The sequence below is a fragment of the Mobula hypostoma genome, chromosome 3, assembly GCF_963921235.1.
Source record: "Mobula hypostoma chromosome 3, sMobHyp1.1, whole genome shotgun sequence".
NCBI lineage: Eukaryota > Metazoa > Chordata > Chondrichthyes > Myliobatiformes > Myliobatidae > Mobula > Mobula hypostoma.
Window position 1 is genome coordinate 157408231 of NC_086099.1, and position 21101 is coordinate 157429331.

Sequence of the window (21101 nt, forward strand, 5' to 3'; positions counted from 1 at the left end):
CATTTCATGAAGACCCATTGGGACCCAGACTCTTGTCAGCTGGCAGCTCTATCAACTTGCTTAGCAGAAATATTTATTTATCTCAACGTCTGTCTGCCTGATTCACTAACCTGTGTGTAAATATATTCCTTTATTTCACAGCGGCAGGAGACTTAGCAAATGAGCTGGTCAGACATTTCCTGATTGAATGCACCCAAAAGGGAGTGCGATTAAAGGGATGTCCCAATGAACCATACTTTGGTATGTTTTTTGTTTCTTCTTCATTCAACAAAGTTGCTCTAGACATTTTAAAAGTGGATTGATTCACCTTTATCTAATGTGCATTATTGTCTGTTTGATCAGGGAGTCTGACTGCATTGGTTTATCAACATTCCATCACCCCCCTGGCATTGCCTTGCAAGTTGCTCATCCCTGATAGAGGTTAGTGTATACATTGGGTGAGAAGAGTAACATTACAACTCAAGATAACACCTTTCATTTTAATGTTACCGAATACCAATTTGGAAGGGATTTTCTGAAAAGCCTGCCAATTTCTATAGTTACAAATCTATGGTACCAATACATCAAAACCCATTACTGATCCATCCCCCCCACCCCCCCATACCACATCCTAGCTAGGCCCGCTCAATTTATGGACAACCCATACATACCAATGAAAACTTGGGAGAGCAGTGGGATGCATGGGGTTGGATTTGACAGCTGCTGCAGGTGGGGAACAGAACATTTCTGTGTGCCTTCTTTCTTCAGTGGCTGGATAGATGGACACACACACACACACACACGGAAGTGAACAACTTGCTCTCCCACTAAGGCACTTTGAGGCCGACTGAGAGCAACAGTACCCACACTTGAATAGTCTCCTGTCACAACTCTTTCTGTAATCCTCTCCCACCTGTTTCACCTCTATTCCGATTTAAGAACAGTTCTCAGGAGTGGAATTTAACAGCCATTGAAGGAGCTTCCAAACTCTCAAAGGGATAGTGTGACCTTTACAATGCAATCTAGTAACTCATGTTGATCTTTCTAATTGTCTTAAACGTACCTCTCCAGCTAATCTATCTCTTAAAACTTATTTTACACATTTCAAGCATCAGTGAATTTCTCATAGTAACAATCTGTCAGGCTCCACGCCTTTCAATGGGTTTGAATCAGCTTTGTTTCAAAATAGATCTCAGTCAAAACACACTTAGTGCTGAACATCTTAAGTAATCAGAAAATAAACAGATGGTTGAATGTGATCTTCCTGTCTTTTGTAGATCCTTTGGAGGATGGAATTGATGCATCTCCACAGGCTGCCACAAACTCTGCTGCAGAATTGCTGAAACAAGGAGCAGGTAAGAGTTCAATGATGCTGCTTCAGTAGATGCTTCCACAATACGCCCGACAAGTAAAAGCACAACTTAGCTGTATAATTCCCTTACTGGACCAGCTGGAAAAACGGGCTGAAAATTGACAGATGGCATTTAATGCAGACAAGTGTTAGGTGTTGCACTTTACGAGGACCAATCAGGGTAGGCCTTACTTGGTAAGAGGTAGAGCACTGAGGAGCACAATAGAACAAAGGGATCTCGAATGCAGTTCCATAATTCCTTGAAAGTGGCATCACAGGTATATGGGGTTGTAAAAAAAACTTTTTGCACGTTGGCTTTCATAAATCAATGTACTGAGTGCAGGAGTTGGGAAGATATAAGAGACATTGTGAGGTCGAATTTGGAGTATTGTGTGCAGTTTTGGTCACCGACTACAGAAAAGATGTGAATTTTCTCTGCACTCTATGAATCTTATTTATAAGGATTGTGCTGGGACTGGGAAACCTGAGTTATAGGGAAAGGTTGAATCGACTAGGACTTTATTCCTTGGAATGTAAAAGATTGAAGGGGAGATTTGATAGAAGTATACAAAATTATGAGGGCTGTAGATAATGCAAATACAGGCAGGCTTTTTCAGTGAGATTGGGTGAGACTAGAACTAGAGTTTATGGGTTAAGGGTGAAAGGTGAAATGTTTAAGAGGAACATGAGGGGAAATTTCTTCACTCAGAGAGAGGGTGGTGAGAGTGTGAAATGAACTGCCTGCGCAAGTGGTGGATGTGGGGGTCGATTTCAACATTTAAGAGAAATTTGGATAGATACGTGGTAGAGAGGGGTATAGAGGGCTATGGTTATGGTCTGGGTGCAGGTCAAAGGGACTAGGCAATTAATGGTTTAGGATAGACTAGATGGGCTGAAGGGCCTGTTTCTGTGCTGTCATGTTCCATTATGCAATGATTGTACTGGATTTGATAGGTACACTGTATTTTGATGGTCTTTATGTATCCATTGCTTGACTTTGGATACTGGCTTTTGTATTGGCACTGCTGTGGTCTTGGATGTTGATGTATTCGCACACCACGGAAATAGACCCCATTGGTTGAATATCAGGTACCATTCTACACTAATCCTACTTTTATTTTCGCCATGTTCTTCTCAACTCTCTCCAGATTTCACCAACACTTAAACTCGAGGGGCAGTTTACCAGTGAGCATTTGGTAGACTGGTGGGGTGGATAGGTTGGATTTGCTGGTTATTGCTTCGGTGATAAGTGGTTAGAAACTGTCAAACCCAATGGAAATGCAAGAGATCATGGGGAAAATGTTTAAATTCCATATAGCAATATTTAAATTCTACAAAGCATCTATTTGCTACCTTCATGTTACTAGAATAAGTAGTTTAAACCTGTTAATGTTTTACAGTCGACCCTCCTTATCTGCAAGTTCCACATGCGCGAATTCAACCAACCGCGACTCGGGAAAACCCAGAAGTTCTCTCTCCAGCACTCGTTGTTTGTGCATTGTTCGCCTCGCGTCTCGTTCGTTCGCTCGCTACTTTGTTTCTGTGGAAAAAATGGCTCCTAAAAAGCAATTACGTGGTCAAAGCAATTCCGCAAAGGCTAATAGTAGATCTTTTGAAAAGTGGCATGTCGCAATCTGAAGTGGGCCATAAGGTCAGTTAGAACGAATCGAGCATTCGTAAAATAAAGCAGAAGGAAGCTGGAATTCGTGGAAGTGTTAGTGCTAGGGATGGCTGGCTGGCTACGTAAAGCGCTACAGCCTCAAGAACTTAAAGATCACGGGAGAATCGGGATCGGCTGATGCCGGGGCAGCATCAGCGTTCCCAGAAGAGCTACGATGGTTGAGTCTGTACTGAACATGTACAGACTTTTTTTTCTTGTCATTATTCCCTAAATAATACAGTATAACAACTATTTACATAGCATTTACATTGTATTAGGTATTACAAGTCAACGGAACAGAAACACTGCAGGTGGCGGGTCCTGTGCTGCCCTGGGCTTTAAAGTCCACCGGCACTGAGACAGGTTAAATAAGGGACTTGAGCATCGGCATTTTTTGGTATCCGCGGGGATCTCGGAACCAATCCCTCGCGGATAAGGAGTGCCGACTGTATATGGTAGATAAGTCTCCAGGGCTTGATCAGATTTACTCAAGCACACTGCGGGAAGCTTGAGAAGGAGTTGCAGGAGCTCTGGCTGAGATGTATGTGTCATCATTAGAAATAGCTGACGTGCCAGAAAACTGGAGTGTGGAAAAACTTGGAAACTGTAGACCAGTGAATCTTTGTAGCCAAGTTCCTGGAGGGATAAACTATACAGGCATTTGGAAAGACAGGTTTTGATTTAAGAGGGGCAAAGTGGCTTTGTGCATGGGAAACTGTGTCTCGTGAATTTGATTGAGTTTTTTGAAAAAGTAACCACATTGTTTGACTAGGTGATCTATATAGTCTCCAGTAAGGCATTTGTTAAGCTTTGCCTGGTAGGCTGCTTTGGAAAGGTTAGATTACATAGGATTTAGGGAGTACTAATTATTTGGATACAAAATTGACTTGATAGTAAGAAGCAGGGCGTGATGATGGATGGTTGTTTTTTCGGACCGAAGGCCTGTGACTAGTGGTGTTCCCTAGGGCTTGATGCTAGGCCCATTGCTATTTGTCATCAATTTCAATAATGAGAATGTACTAGGCTTGGTTAGCAAGTTTGCAGCAGATGCTAAAATAAGTGGTGTAATTGACAGTGAAGATGGTTATCAGAATTCATAGAGGAATCTTGAACAGCTGGGTAAGTGGGCTGAGGAATGGCAAATGGAGTTTAATTCTAATAGGTATGTGCCATTGCATTTTGGGATGAGAGTGGGGTGTGTTCACAGTGAATAGTAGAACCCGGGTAAGTGCTGTAGAAAGAGGGATATAGGAGTATAGGCACCTGGTTCCTTGAAATTGGAATCACAGGTGGTGAAAATGGCCTTTGGTATGCTGGGCTTAGTCAGCCAGAGCAATGAGAATATGAGTTGGAATATGTTGCAATTGTACAAGACATTGGTGAGGCCACATTTGGAATAATGTACTCAGTTCTAATCACCCTGCAACAAGAAAGATGCCATTAAACTGAATATGGATTTAAAAGGATGTTGCTGGAACTTGAGGGTTTGATTAATGGAGAGAGGTTGAGCAGGTTGGACTGTATTCATTGGAATGTAGAGTAACAAGGGGTGATCTTAGAGGTGTATAAAATTTGAAGGGCATAGAAGGGATCAATGTGCAGTCTTTTTCCCCAGGTTTGGGGAATTGAGAACTTAGGTTTAAGCTGAGGAGGAGAGTTAACAGAGAAGATTGAGGGGAGATTGGATAGAAGTATACAAAATTATGAGGGGTATAGATAGGGTAAATGCAAACAGGCCTTTTCCGCTGAGGCTGGGTGGGACTACAACTAGAGGTCGTGTTAAGGGTGAAAGGTGAAAATTTTAAGGAGAACATGAGGGGAAGCATCTTCACTGAGAGGGTCATGAGAGTATGAAATGAGCTGCCAGCGTACGTGGTGCATGCGAGCTCAATTTTAAGAGAATTTTGGATAGGTATATGGATGGCAGGGGTACGGAGGGCTGTGGTCCCAATGCGGCTTGATAAGGGTAGGCAGTTTAAATGATTTGGCACAGACTAGAAGGGTGAAAGGGTCTGTTTCTGTGCTGTACTTTCCTGTGACTCTCTGAGAGATTTAATTGGAACTTTTTCACCCAGGGAGTGGTCAGTACAGGGAATGCGCTGCCAGAGGAAGTGTTTGAGACAGGTGCTCAAAATACTTAACAGTTATTTGGACATATAAATGGATAGGAAAAGTTTGGAGAGCCCATAGGCCAATTGTGGGCAAATGGGACTAGCTTACATGGAAACCTGGGTTTGCATGGTCCAATTGGGCCAAAGAGCTTTTTGCGGCTCTGTATTACTCTGATTCAATTAAATATCCGACTACTTATGAATTGACTGGTTTCCTGGTATTTCTGTTTTCAGCGTGTAACGTGTGGTACCTAAATTCTGTGGACATGGAGTCACTGACAGGCCATCAAGCGATCCAGAAAGCAACATCAGAAACTCTAATGCAAGCTCCACCTCCAGCTTCCACTGTTGTACATTTTAAAGTATCTGCCCAAGGCATTACCCTGACTGACAATCAAAGAAAGTAAGTTTGTTCTATTATATATTAATTTGAACAGAATTAGACAGGAAATGTATAGTAAAACCTTTATCTCCAAACAGATTCATTATAAGCGGGAAATGTTCCAATTATTACTGCCCAATACATGGGGTAAATATGTAGTTGACTACAAAGAATTTGAGACAGTCACTGAGTTAATAAATGAGCCAGTCAGTAGATAATATTTTGATAGTTTGAAGATTAAGACAAATTAATGATAAAATGCTACCTACATTTGATGGCTGTAAAGAGAGGTAGGACAAACTAAGTTTGCTTTCTCTGAAACAGCAGAGCTGAGAGGAAATCAGATAGAAGTTTATGAAATTATTAGCGGCAAAGATAAAAAGGTGTTATGGGTGAAACTAAGGAACAAGAAAGGTACAAGCACATTAATGGGGCTGTATTACTGACCACCCAATCTGCAGGATTGAGAGCAACAAATTAGTAGAGATCGCAAACTGCTGCAAGAAACAATGGTTGTAGTAGATAATTTTAACTTGCCTATATTGACTGGGACTCCATACTGTAAAAGGACTAGATGGGATAGTTTGTCAAATGTGTTCAGGAAAGTTTCCTTAATCAGTAACGTAGAAGTCCCAGAGAGAGAGTGTGAGATACTTGATCTGCTATTGGGGAATGAGACAGTGCAGGTGACAGAAGTTTGTGTACAGGAATACTTTGCATCTAGTGATCACAATGCCAATAGTTTCAAAGTAAGTAAGGAAAAAAAAAATAGGTCTAGACCATGGGTTGAGATTCTATATTGGAGAACGGTCAATTTTGGTGGTATCAGAAAGGATCTGGCAAGTGTCGGCTGTTTTCTGGCAAAGGCGTACTTGGTAAGTGGGAGGCCTTCAAAAGTGAAATTTTGAGAGTACAAAGCTTGTATGTGCCTGTCAGAAAAAAAAAGTAAAGATGTTTTCAAGAGCTATTAAGGCCCTGGTTTAGAAAAAAAAGATGCATAGCAGATATAGTCAGGTAGGAACAAATGAGGTACTTACGGAGTATAAAAAATGCAATATAACACTTGAGAAATTAGGAAGGCTAAAAGGCGGCATGAGGGTGCCTTAGCAGACAAGGTGAAGGAGAATCCTGAGGGATTCTACAGATATATTAAGACCAAAAGCATTGTACGGACAAATTGGTGCTCTGGAAGATCAGAATGGTAATCCATGCATGGAGCCAAAAGAAATGGGGAGATCTTAAATGGAGTTTTTGCATCTGTGTTTTTTTCAGGAGATGGACATGAAGTCTACAGAAGTGAGGCAAAATGGCTTCAACTTTAACTTCATGGCCCTTATATAGATTACATAGGAGGAGGTGTTTGCTGTCTTGAGGCAAATTAGGGTGGATAAATCCCCAAGGCCTGACAAGGGGTTCCCTTGGACCATGTGGGAGGCTAGTGCAGAAATTGCAGGGATCTTAGAGGAGATACTTATACTTTCCTTAGCAAATGGTGAAGTGGCAGAGGCCCGGAGGATAGCTAATGTTGTTCCACTGTTTTAAGAAAGACTAAAAATAAATCAGGAATCTACAGGCTGGTGAGCCTGACATCAGTGGGAAAGTTATTGGAAGGTATTCTAAAGGACCAAAGAACATAGCACAGTACAGGCCCTTCAGCCCACAATGTTGTGCCGACCCTCAAACCCTGCCTCCCATATAACCCCCTGCCTTAAATTGCTCCATATACCTGTCTAGTAGTCTATTAAACTTCACTAGTGTATCTGCCTCCACCACTGACTCAGGCAGTGCATTCCACACACCAACCACTCGGAGTAAAAAACCTTCCTCTAACATCCCCCTTGCACTTCCCACCCCTTACCTTAAAGCCATGTCCTCTTGTACTGAGCAGTGGTGCCCTGGGGAAGAGGTGCTGGCTGTCCACTCTATCTATTCCTCTTAATATCTTGTATACTTCTGTAACGTTCAGTTATATTGGCTCGTGTATGTCTAGGGGAAATCCAGCCCAGCACCCGCCTCAACACTCCCCACAGGGTCGGTCGCTGCCCGAATCAATCACAAACAAATACACTTTATAGATATTACTAATTCTATGATATGAATATAAATTTGATACAGAGAGGAAAGTAATGAAAAAAAGGCGCCAACACTTATCAAAGTCCAAGTTCTTCGCGAGCTACCATTGGAGCTCAATCAATTCCTGACGACCACCCGGATCCTGTCGACTCACGGCTCGGGACCACCCGAAGTGATCGACCGGACCCTTTCCGCACGTTCGCCGTCCTCCCCATCTCTCCTCCGACTCCCCCCCCCCCCAAAAAACCATCCACCGTCCTCCCCGTCTCTCCACCGTCCTCTTCATCTCTCCTCCGACTCCCTGTCTCTCCACCGTCCTCCTCGCCAAAAACCCCCGCACGTCCGCCGTCCTCCTCGTCTCTCCTCCGACTCCCCGCCAAAACCCCATCCACAGTCATATCATACAGCATGGTATCCGAAAGCAAAATGATACATGACCACCCATTGGTTAATAGCATCCTGCTATCTCTAATAACCCAAGTAACTGTCTAGTTATACATTCTAGCATTCCTCAGTATAACATAACAAAAGAAGCCATTTTAAATTTAACAAAAAGAAAGACCCCATACACTTCTATCATGTCTCCTCTCATCCTCCTTCTCTCCAGAGAGTGAAGCCCTAGCTCCCTTAATCTCTGATCATAATGCATACTCCCTAAACCAGGCAGCATTCTGGTGAATCTCCTCTGTATCCTTTCCAATGCTTCCACATCCTTCCTATAATGAGGCGACCAGAACTGGACACAGTACTCCAAGTGTGGCCTAACCAGAGTTTTATAGAGCTGCATCATTACATCACGACTCTTAAACTCTATCTCTCGACTTATGAAAGCTAACACCCCATAAGCTTTCTTAACTACCCTATCTACTTGTGAGGCAACTTTCAGGGATCTGTGGACATGTACCCCCAGATCCGTCGGCTCCTCCACACTACCAAGTATCCTGCCTTGGAGTGTGTCCTTCCAAAGTGTACCACCTCATACTTCTCCGGGTTGAACTCCATCTGCCATTTCTCAGCCCACTTCTGCATCCTATCAATGTCTTTCTGCAATCTTCGACAGTCCTCTACACTATCCACAACGCCACCAACCTTTGTGTCGTCTGCAAACTTGCCAACCCACCCTTCTACCCCACATCCAGATTGTTAATAAATCACGAAAAGTAGGGGTCCCAAAACTGATCCTTGTAGGACACTACTAGTCATAACCCTCCAATACTAATGTACTCCCTCCACCACGACCCTCTGCTTTCTGCAGATAAGCCAATTCTGAATCCACCTGGCCAAACTTCCCTGGATCCCATGCCTTCTGACTTTCTGAATAAGCCTTCCGTGTGGAACCTTGTCAAATGCCTTACTAAAATCCATGTAGATCACATCCACTGCACTACCCTCATCTATATGCCTGGTCACCTCCTCAAAGAACTCTATCAGGCTTGTTAGACATGATCTGCCCTTCACAAAGTCATGCTGACTGTCCCTGATCAGACCATGATTCTCTAAATGCCTATAGATCCTATCTGTAAGAATCTTTTCCAACAGCTTTCCCACCACAGACGTAAGGCTCACTGGTCTATAATTACCCGGACTATCCCTACTAGCTTTTTTGAACAAGGGGACAACATTCGCCTCCCTCCAATCCTCCGGTACCATTCCCGTGGACAATGAGGACATAAAGATCCTAGCCAGAGGCTCAGCAATCTCTTCCCTCGCCTCGTGGAGCAGCCTGGGGAATATCCTGTCAGGCCCCGGGGACTTACCGTCCTAATGTATTTTAACAACTCCAACACATCCTCTCCCTTAATATCAATATGCTCCAGAACATCAACCTCACTCATATTGTCCTCACCGTCATCAAGTTCCCTCTCATTGGTGAATACCGAAGAGAAGTATTCATTGAGGACCTCGCTCACTTTCACAGCCTCCAGGCAGTTATTCCCACCTTTATCTCTAATCGGTCCTACCATCACGCCTGTCATCCTTTTTTTCTTCACATAATTGAAGAATGCCTTGGGGTTTTCCTTTGCCCTGCTCATCAAGGCCTTCTCATGTCCGCTTCTTGCTCTCCTCAGCCCTTTCTTAAGCTCTTTTCTTGCTTCCCTATGTTCCTCAATAGACCCATCTGATCCTTGCTTCCTAAACCTCATGTACGCTGCCTTCTTCCACGTGACTAGATTCTCCACCCCACTTGTCACCCATGGTTCCTTCTCCCTACCATTCTTTATCTTCCTCACCTGGACAAATTTATCCCTAACATCCTGCAAGAGATCCCTAAACATCGACCACATGTCCTTGGTACGTTTCCCTGCAAAATCATCATCCCAATTCACACCCGCAAGTTCTAGCCTTATAGCCTCATAATTTGCCCTTCCCCAATTAAAAATTTTCCTGTCCTCTCTGATTCTTTCCTTTGCCATGATAATACTAAAGGCCAGGGAGTGGTGGTCACTGTCCTCCAGATGCTCACCCACTGAGAGATCTGTGACCTGACCCAGTTCGTTACCTAATACTACAAACGTAGATCTAGTATGGCATTCCCCCTAGTCGGCCTGTCAACATATTGTGACAGGAATCTGTCCTGGACATACTTAAACTCTGCCCCGTCTAAACCATTGGAACTAATCAGGTGCCAATCAATAGTAGGGAAGTTAAAGTCACCCATGATAACAACCCTGTTATTTTTGCACCTTTCCAAAATCTGCCTCCCAATCTGCTCCTTGGTATCTCTGCTGCTACCAGGGGGCCTATAGAATACTCCCAATAGAGTAACTGCTCCATTCCTGTTCCTGACTTCTACTCATACTGACTCAAAAGAGGATCCTGCTACATTACCCACCCTTTCAGTTGCTGTAATAGTATCCCTGACCAGTAATGCCACCCCTCCTCCCCTTCCCCACCCCCTCCCCATCCCTTTTAAAGCACTGAAATCCAGGAATATTAGAATCCATTCCTGCTCTGGTGCCAGCCAAGTCTCTGTAATGCCACTACATCATAGTTCCATGTATGTATCCAAAGCTCTCAGTTCATCACCTTTGTTCCTGATGCTCCTTGCATTAATGTACACACACTTCAGCCCTTCTACCATACTGTCTTTACACCATTTATTCTGCTTCTCTTTCCTCAAAGCCTCACTGTATGTTAGATCTGGCTTTACTCCATGCACTATACTTGCAGTTCTCGTATGACCTTTATCCTCCTCCACCTCACTATCTGCTCTTATACTCTGGTTCCACTCCCCCTGCAAATCCAGTTTAAACCCCCCGGAGCAGCACTAGCAAACCTTCCCACATGTATGTTAGTCCCCCTCCAGTTCAGCTGCAACCCATCCCGTCGGAACAGGTCCCATCTTCCCTGGAACAAGACCCAATTGTCCAGGAACATGAAGCCCTCCCTCCTGCACCAACTCCTTAGCCACGTACTTAGCTGCATTATCTTCCTATTTCTAGCCTCACTAGCACGTGGCAGGGGTAGCAATCCTGAGATTGCAACCCTGGAGGTCCTGTCCTTCAACTTCGCACCTAACTCCCTAAATTCTCTTTGCAGGACCTCATCCTTCTTCCTATCCATGTCATTGGTCCCTACATGGACCACGACATCTGGCTGCTCACCCTCTCTCTTGAGAATACTGAAAACTCGATCCGAGAAATTGCAGACCCTGGCACCAGGGAGGCAATAGACCATCCGGGATTCTCGATCTCTTCCACAGAACCTCTTATCTGTCCACCTAAGTATCGAAACCCCTATCACTACTGCTCTCCTCTTTTCCCTCTTTCCCTTCTGAGCCGAGGTTCCAGTCTCGGTGCCAGAGATGCAACCATTGCAACTTGTCCCTGGTAGGTCGTCCCCACCAACAGTATCCAAAACGGTGTACTTATTATTGGTGAGAATGACCACAGGGGTGCTCTGCTCATTCTGTCTATTCCCCTTCCCTCTCCTGACAGTCACCCAGCTACCTGTCTCCTGACTTTTAGGGGTGACTATCTCCCTGTAACTTCTGTCTATTTCTGCCTCACGAATGATCCGAAGTTCATTCAGCTCCCTAGCTCGGTTTGTCAGGAGCTGCAGCTGGATACACCTTTTACAGGTGTAGTCATCAGGGACAATTGTGCCTGCCCTGACTTCCCACATACTACAAACGGAGCACTTGACTTCCCTAACTGCTACCTCCATTACCTACTTCTAAGTTAATTAGATTAATTAAAGGAACTTACCTGGCCTTGCCTCACTGGGAGCAAGCTCGTCCTCAGCCTCTGCTCGCCGAAGCCTCTCAAGCCAAAGCCTTCCTACTGTCTCCCACTACTCCGTCGCCCGCTCCGTCAATCTGCTCGCTTTTTAAATTCTCCCACTGTCTCATAGGCTGATCTTCATGCACTTGCGTAGTCGTGCCCCGTTCAAACTGCAGAAGAAACGACCAGATATGAGTATTTAATGATTTAGGATAGCGTGGCTTCATGTGTGGTAGGTCATATCTAACCAAACTTGTAGAGTTTTGAGGAAGTTACCAGGAAAGTTGATGAAGGCAAGGCAGTGGATGTTGTCTACATGACTTTAGCAAAGTATTTGACAATGTTCCACATGGGAGGTTATTCAATAAAGTTCAGACTCTTGGCATTCAAGATAGTAAATTGGATTAGACATTGTCTTTGTGGAAGAAGCCAAAGAGTGGTAGCAAATAGGTGCCTGTCTGACTGGAGGCCTGTGATCAGTGTGGCTCCATTGTTGTTTGTCATCTATATCAATGATCTGGATGATAATGTGGTTATCATCCTCTACAGCAAATTTGTAGAGGATAGTGAGAAGACTATCGGCGCTTGCAGTGCCATCTGGACCAGCTGGAAAAACAGCAGATGGAACTTAATGCAGATAAGTGTGAGGTAATGTATTTCAGTAGGACCAACAGTGAACAGTAGGGCATTCAGGAATGCTGTAGAACAAAGGGATCTGGGAATTCAGGTCCATAATTCATTGAAAGTGGTATAACAGGTAGATAGGGTCATAAAGAAAACTTTTGGCACACTGGCCTTCATAAATCAGAAGTATTAAGTATAGGAGATGGGGTGTTGTCTTGAAGTTGTATAAGGTGTTGGTGAGACCTAATTTGGAGTATTGTGTGCAGTTTTAGTCACCTACTTACAGATAGCTAATATTGTTCCATTGTTGAAAAAAGGTTCCAAGAATAAACCAGAAAACTATAGGCCAGTGAGCCTGACATCTGTAGTGGGTAAGTTATAGAAAGTTATTCTAAGGGACCTGATATATAAGTATTTGGATAGACAGGATTGATTAGGGATAGTCAACATGGCTTTATCCATGATCGGTCATGTCTAACCAGTGTTTATAGAATTTTTCCAAAGAAGTTACAAGGAAAGTTGATAAAGGCAGGGAAGTAGCTGCTGCCTACGTGGACTTTAGCAAGGTATTTGACAAGGTCCCATATGGGAAGTTGGTAAAGAAGTTTCAGTTGCTTGGCATTCAAGATAAGGTTGTGAATTGGATTAGACGTTGGCTTCATAGGAGAAGCCAGAGAGTGGTGATAGATGGTTCCCTCACTGCCAGGTGGCTTGTGACTAGTGGTGTGCCGCAGGGAATGGTGCTGGGCCATTATATCAACGATCTGGATGAAAATGTGGTAAACTGGATCAGTAAATTATTGGATGAGACCAAGATTGGTGATGTAGTGGACAGCAAAAAAGACCAACTGGAAAAATGGCAGATAAAATTTAATGTAGACAAGTGTAAGGCATTGCGTTTTTTGAGAGGGTAACCCTGGGTAGGTATTACACAGTGAGCAGTAGGGCACGGAGGAATGTGGTACAACAGATGGATCTGGGAATAGAGATCCATAATTCCTTGAAAGTGGCATCACATGTAGATACGGTCATACTTATACACTCTTTACTTCAATCCAATTTTCAGGCCAATTGCAAAGAATTGTGATAGATTTGCAGAATGTAAATGGCTGATTTAAAATACAATTTTGAATGAATCATACATTTCCTGCCAGAACTAAATTTACATCTATCACCAATATTTTCATGCAGAGCACTTCTTTGAATAAAAGTGCAGTGGATTTAAATACAAATCATTCTCTTCCCTATTAAACAAAGAAACAGCACCATGAAATGTAGAAAGGGCTAACATGCAACTTCCATTACTTTTATCTGAATGACCAGTGATTTGTGCTAGGATCCCTATTGTCTGTCAGATATTAAGTGATTTTGATGTGAACACAAGTGGCATGAGTAGCAAGTCTGCAGATCACACCAACTTTGGTGGTATAGTGAAGAAGGTCATCTAACGTCACAACAGGGAATGTGAGTAAAGGAATATGCAGGGTCTTGAACAGAAACCCAAGAGTATGAATATCTAGCTCCCTGAAGGTGGCAGCACAGGTAGACTGAGAGATGACGGGAGCACATGACATGTTCACCTTTATTGGCAGTATCATTGACTACACGAGTTAGGACGTCATGTTACACTGTGCAAAATATTGTTAGACTGCACTTGCAATATCGTGTGCAGTTCCAGGAGCCACACAATAGAAAGAAAGAAATTTAATTAGAGTAGGTGCAGAAAAGAATCACAAGGATGTTGCCTGGACTGAAGAGTTTGAGTTACAAGGAGATATTGCAGCAATGTTTCCCCTGATGCAGAGGGGTCACTTTACAGAGATCTGAGAAAATCAGATAGATTGGGTGCTTAAGTCAGTCTTCTTCCCAGGCTAAAACTAGAGAGTATAGGTTTAACATGAGGGGGAACGGTTTAAAAGGGGTCTAAGGAGCAATGTTTTCCCCACAAAGAGTGGTGGGTATATGGATTGAGCTGCTAGAGGTGGGTACAATCAACAGGTACATGGATTGGAAATGTTCAGGGAGATAATAGATCAAACACAGGTAAAAGGGGTTATCTTAGCTAAGTGTCTTGGATGCATTTGGTCAAAGAACCTATTTCTGTGCTGTATAACTCTGAACATAATCATGCCCATGTAATTAGTCATTTATGAGTCTGGAAAGCAAAGTCTGTCCCAACATGAGGACATTACTGTTAAAGATGATAACTGCCGTGGCTCCCCAAAATTTAACTGCCATTCGTGTTAGAAGAAATCACTGCACAAGTTTGACTTCTCCCAACTTAGAACATTTCAGTACCTTTATCAAGGACAGAAATCTTGAAAATCATGATTAGAAATATTAGATGATTCAAAACTAGCCCATTAATAAATCTTGCTCAATAAATAAATAAATTTCATTTCCAAATCGGCTTTAATATTACTGGCATATGTCGTGAAGTTTGTTGTTTTCTAGCAACAGTACATTGCAATACATGGTAAAAACAATATTACAATAAGGAGTATAGATAAAACAGATAAATAAATAGTGGGAAAAAAAGGGAAAGAAACACTGACATATTGTCCATTTAGAAATTTGATGGTGGAGGGGAGGAAGCTGTTTCTGAAACGTTGAATGTGTGTTTTCAAGCTCCTGTACCTCCTCCTTGATGGTAGCAATAAGAAAAAGGCACGTCCTGGGTTATGAAATTCCTTAGTGATGAATGCCATTTTTGAAGGTGTCCTTGATGCTGGGGAGGCTAGTGTCCATGATAGAGCTGGCTGAGTTTACAACATTCTGCAGTTTTTACCAATCCTGTTCGTTCAGTCACCTGTGATTATAAACTGATTCTACAATGGTTCCACATTTAATCCTGTTTTTGGACTAATATTTTTTTCATAATGGCATTTTTCCTCTCAATCATAGGCTGTTCTTCAGAAGGCATTATTCAGTCAACACAGTGATTTTCTGTGCTTTGGATCCACAAGATAGAAAGTAAGTTTGATAGATTTTTCCACTTTACAACAGCATTAAGTAGTTAAACAATGAGATGGGTTTGAGATTCTCATGACTTTTATTTTCTCCCTCCCTTTCTCCTCAACAGGTGGACGAAAGATGCCAACTCAGCAAAGTAAGTATTTATAACTATGTGGATTAGTTTTAATTAAGCTTTATGGAAACAGAAAACCTACAGCCCAATAGAGGTCCTTCAGTCCACAAAGCTGTGCCGAACATGTCCTTTCCTTAGAAATACAGTATGGTTGATGCAATCCATGGAGACGTTTCCATCAACATTTCAGATCAGTGACCCTTTTCAGAACTGTCCTGACAAAGGGCCATTGACCTGAAATGTTGACCCTGTTTCTGTCTCCATACATGGTACCTGACGCGGCAAGTGTTGCCAGCAATAATCTGTTTTTGTTTCATATTTTCATCATCAGCCTTTTCTTGCTTCAATTAAGTACAAAAGCTTCAATAATTTTTTTTTCTTCTGTTAGGATTTTTGGATTTGTGGCAAGGAAGCAGGGAAGTGCCACGGACAACGTCTGCCACCTTTTTGCTGAGCATGATCCAGAGCAGCCCGCCAGTGCCATTGTGAACTTTGTATCAAAAGTCATGATGGGGTCTCAGAAGAAGTAATCAAATTCTGCTCCTGCAAAAACCCACAAGAAAAATAAATGTTTAACTAAAAAATAAAAAAAGGCAATAATAAATTGCATCAATAGTTGGTCATGTTCAGAAGTTTTGTATATGTTGAATGATGGTAAGAGCAGGTTTGAATTATTTTAGAGTGGAGCAGAGAATTACAGAGAATAACTGGTTTTAGCCTAAACCGTCAGAAAGGATGTATGGCTTCTGTGATTATTGGTTAGCAGTTGATCTTACTTATTAAGGTGAAGGGTCAATGCTTAGTTTTTTTTCCACTGCTTTGAGCAGGAGAAGCTGAACAGTTTTAAAAAAATCAGTAAAATATAATTTATATTTATTTAACACCATATCCTGAGTAGCTTATGGCTAATCTGATGATTGTACTCGTTGCACATGTTTAAACAGAAGTGACAGTCAAACTGCGACTGCACATTTTTGTGTTTTGCAGCCTCCTCAATGCTAAAAACCATTCTACAATGTGTGCAACACCTGTCTATCATTCCAGAATCACTGGCATTTTAGTATAAGTAGGATAGGCATTAACATTTATGTAGATCTATTTTATATCATTGCAATTTTTGTTACAATAAATGAAATCTGTAAGTATACAGTTGGGTATGAAATTCTTGCCAAAGATGTACCATTTAACCAGCACTTTGAACTGCCGTATTAACGCGAGTTCAATGATTGAATTCAGCCCTTCCCCTCATATTAAACTAGTGTATCCACCTGTGTTGCTTCCACTGTTAACTATTTGTGAAGTTTAAAAGTTTTTACTTCAATTATCTGTATTACCAAAATCATTTTAGTCATTTTTGTCTGCTTTGCATAGTGTGTATGTTGTAGTATTCTTAAAGCATACTGTAAAAACCTTGTATCCATTATGTAAATGAATTATGTTCTATAATTCTTTGTATAGTCCTTTTCCATTCTTTGAACACAATCTGTTAAAATTATAATAAATACAATAAATTTTCATTCTTTCATTTGTTCTTTATGTGTGGCTGTCACAAAACAGCTTGTTTTGTTTGACAGTATATCTGTGATTCAGTTTAGAATTCTGTATTGATCATCTTTTGGATGTGTTATTGATTGTTAGAAGAGCAACTGCTGCTGGCTAAACATGTTGGTACCTCAGATCTCTGAAGCAAGTCATAAAGATATACATCATTGAAACAGACCAACACATCTACACCAATCTCTTCTCCCAGCATTTGGCCTATAATCTTTAAAGTGTAGGAAATTCAAGTGTGCTAGTTTTTTTTTTAAAACTTAAATGGAATCAGAGATCACATCCACCACTCTTCTTGGCAGTGCATTCCATCTACATTCAGGTCCCTTCTAAAAACCCCTTTCCCCATACCCCAGATCCACATTCTCTTGTTTTGTCTTCCTTTGACATGGAAAATAAGAATTCCTGCATTGTACCCGATCTATCTGGGGATCTCTGGATCTCCATCCCTTCCACCCAGGCTTATGATGATGATCCTTCAAGATGCCAACCAACCCCATCTTTGTCCTTCAATTTTGTATACTACCATGTACCCTCTTAACTACCTCTAGTCCCCTAGGTGACTTACCTCTATACCCTCATTACTACCGTAATATTTTACCTATGGTGTGGTGCCCAGAACAGCACACAATACTCCAGTTGAGGCCAAACCAAAGGTTTTATAAGGTTGGAGCATCACTATCATACTCTGTATTTGATGCCCACTATCTTTATGCCATGTTATCTACTGCTACTACCACCTTCAAGAATCTCTGTATTTCAAAGTCAATCATTCCTTGTATATGTATATCCTATTCTCATTAGTATCCCAAAATACATCAGTTTACACTTTTGTGTGTGTTGCTTTTTATATACATACATCTTATTGTAATTAATAGTATATTTTATGTATTTCCCTGCCAAAAAACAACAGATTTCACAATGTGTGTCTGCGATAATAAACCTGATTCGGATGCCCTGATCTCCAAATCTGATTAAGTAAACCTGAAGGAATGAGGGCACAGCTTTCTTCCCTCTACTTTTTGGAAAAAGTTTGATTGGCAATCATGTTCAGTTGCATATTAGTGCAAGCAAAAATACTTGCACTAATTACTAAATTTATGTTATCTGAAGGTCATTCTGGAAACAAATGCAGGAAATTTAAACTAGGCATTAGGGCCAAGAAGCCGTTTTCATAAACTTTTTCCTCATCACATTTTATTAGTCAATTTTACATTGAAAATGTGTTTTTTTCAAAGATTCCCCCCCCCCCGCCCCAATTGATTTTGGCTCAACATTCCCAATACAAGATTCTTTATATTGAGGTTTCAATCACAAGCAGTGATCAAATATTAAATTAAATATCTAAACAGTGATATTTTCTGAACACATATCTGCATATTTTTGATAAAGTACATTGCCAATATTTTCTTAAACCAAAAGCAATTCTTTTTTGTTTGAGCAGCATTAAGAGGACCTTCCATTTAACAGTTCAATCGAGCATTTCATCTACTGCAAAGACTTTTATTGCAATAGATGAAATGCATGATCAAACAGATAAAGGGTAGCTCCTCTTAATGCTGCTTAAACAAAAAAAAGTTTCCAAAGAGAGGAATAAAATTATCTACCTTAGTTAATATCAAAAAGATCAAGATCTGATGAAAGAGAGATTGTGAAAACCTGATAAATTCAACATTACTGAGATGTCAGTTTTATCTGAAGATCGTGGATGTTACTGCTGTCTAGACTTACTGAGCATTTCCATCTTCAAAGGAATCTGGAATCTACTTGGAGACAAAATCTGGTGCACTCATTCCAGTCGGACATTCTTAAATTGTTTAGGTGACAGATTATATTCTACAGATGTACGCACCCAGCATGAATTTAGTTTTGTCCCAGGTAGTTTAATGTTTTTCAGGTGATATCAGATATACTAATGCTTACGAACTAATTGTGGATAGACATACAGATGCCATTAAGCCATTGAATCTGTTGATCTGACCTGCCCTTGCTCAACCCATTGAGTGGCACTGTACTGCTACCACCCAGTAAGCAGATCAGGCCATACATGGCAGCTATGATTTCTGTTGATATTTTGAACTCACAAAGGGCTATTTTTGAAAGACTTTGATAAGCAGACAAGTAGTTGAAATTAAACTTAATTTATTTCAATTAAATATTTAAAAAACACCAAGTAAATTTTATATTAAATTAATAGATAGAAAACAATTAAACTGACCTCTATAATATAAACATGACAAAACATGAGAAGGTCATTCAACCTCTTATACCAGGAACACTGATCAATAAAATTATGGCTCTGCAGACTTCTTCTACTATCCCTATGCCCGCCTACAGTAAAGCCCACCATCCCTGAAACTAATCTGGTGAAAATCTAGATACAATTTCATTCGTACAAGGTATAATAGAATCAAGATGTCTATTCTCTAATATCACCAACAGCTTGTTTGGTCCAAGCATGAGGACACCATGGCTAAGTAAGTGCAACAACACCTCTACTTCCTCAGAAGATGAAGGAAGTTTGGTATGTTCCCATTAACACTCATCAATTTTTACAGATACACCATAGAAAGTATTGATCACAAAACCAGACTCCCCTTGTCTACACTTCCCACCACTTCAGTAGAGCAACCAGTCACATGCCTGTGATAATAAACCCGATACTGATAAAGACTCCACCCACCTTGGACAATTTCTCTTCATCACCTTCCACGGGGCAGAAGATACAAAAAAGCTCAAGGACATTTTCTATCCCTCTGTTGTAATTCACTTGAATGGATTTCTTAGTTGAAAAAATGAACTCCATCTCATCATCTACCTCCATGTGGTCCTTGTACCCAATTGTCTGGTTTCACTGCATTTTCTCTGCAGCTGTAACACAGCATTGTGCACTGTGCTATTGCTTTTACTTTGTATTATATCAATGCTAATATAGAAACATAGAAAACCTACAGCACAATACAGGCCTTTCTGCCCACAAAGTTGTGGTGAACATGTCCCTACCTTAGAAATTACTAGGGTTACCCATAGCCCTCTATTTTTCTAAGCTCCATGTATCTATCCAAAAGTCTCTTAAAAGACCCTATCGTATCCGCCTCCACCACCGTTGCTGGCAACCCATTCCACGCACTCACCACTCTCTGTGTGAAAAAAACTTACCCCCGACATTTCCTCTGTACCTACTCCCAAGCACCTTAAACCTGTGTCCTCTTGTGGCAGCCACTTCAGGCCTGGGAAAAAGCCTCTGACTATCTGCACGATCAATGCCCCTCCTCATCTTATACACCTCTATCAGGTCACCTCTCATCCTCCGTCGCTCCAAGGAGAAAAGGCCGAGTTCACTCAACCAAAATGTTTTGAAATGATTTGGGTGTGATGCAAACCCATTTTGCCCATTGTACCTCAATAACTGTGACCAAATACTCAAATCCTTTTGCAATAAGGGAAGATGGCCTTTCTGATTGAAAATTATCACACAAAGTAAACAGTGGTTCATCTACAAGGACACCCAGCTCTGCATGGATGCCAGATAATTTCAAATTTGCAGCATTAGAAAACTCCGCACTTCCACATTTTTTTCTGCTAAAATGGATGACATCACATTTTCCACATTATGTTCCACCTGCCATATGGATGGATGTGCGTTAGGTTTACCTGCTAAGATTGGCGGTAAGCTACGGCCCATATATGAAGTCATTGTCATATAGCCTGGAAACAGGCCTTGTGGTCCATCACATCCATGCCAACCAGAGGCACCCACCTGCATTAATTCCATTTTACACCACTTAGCCTGTAGCCTTCACTGGCTGACTAATTCAAGTGGTCATCAAGACCCATTTTGAGTGCTGTCAGCAATTCTACTTCCACCACTCTTTCAGGCATATTTTCCAGGTGCCTATCACCTTTGTCCTCATTGCTACCATCAGGAATATCAGGAATGCACACATTCAATGATTCAAGAACAGCTTCTTCCCCTCTGCCATCTGATTTCTGAATGGGCACTAAACCTATGAACACCAGCTCAATACTTTTTAAATTTTATACTACTAACTTAATTTT

The 21101-nt window shown here is 41.5% G+C and overlaps 1 protein-coding gene across 11 annotated transcripts in view; it reads left to right on the forward strand.

The window, feature by feature from the left end:
- LOC134344347 (tensin-3-like) overlaps positions 1 to 17008 on the forward strand; it is a 453918-nt gene extending 436910 nt beyond the window's left edge. For 10 of the 11 annotated variants that reach the window (XM_063043978.1, XM_063043980.1, XM_063043979.1 and 7 more), the window contains 7 exons: positions 142 to 240; positions 343 to 420; positions 1257 to 1334; positions 5336 to 5504; positions 15308 to 15376; positions 15486 to 15512; positions 15880 to 17008. In XM_063043978.1, coding sequence (XP_062900048.1) covers positions 142 to 240; positions 343 to 420; positions 1257 to 1334; positions 5336 to 5504; positions 15308 to 15376; positions 15486 to 15512; positions 15880 to 16021 — 662 coding nt within the window. In that variant the 3' untranslated portion in view covers positions 16022 to 17008. Of the gene's footprint in view, positions 1 to 139; positions 241 to 342; positions 421 to 1256; positions 1335 to 5335; positions 5505 to 15307; positions 15377 to 15485; positions 15513 to 15879 lie in introns of those variants that run through there. The other variant, XR_010017422.1, reaches the window with a different exon arrangement.
- The last annotated feature ends 4093 nt before the right edge of the window (positions 17009 to 21101 follow it).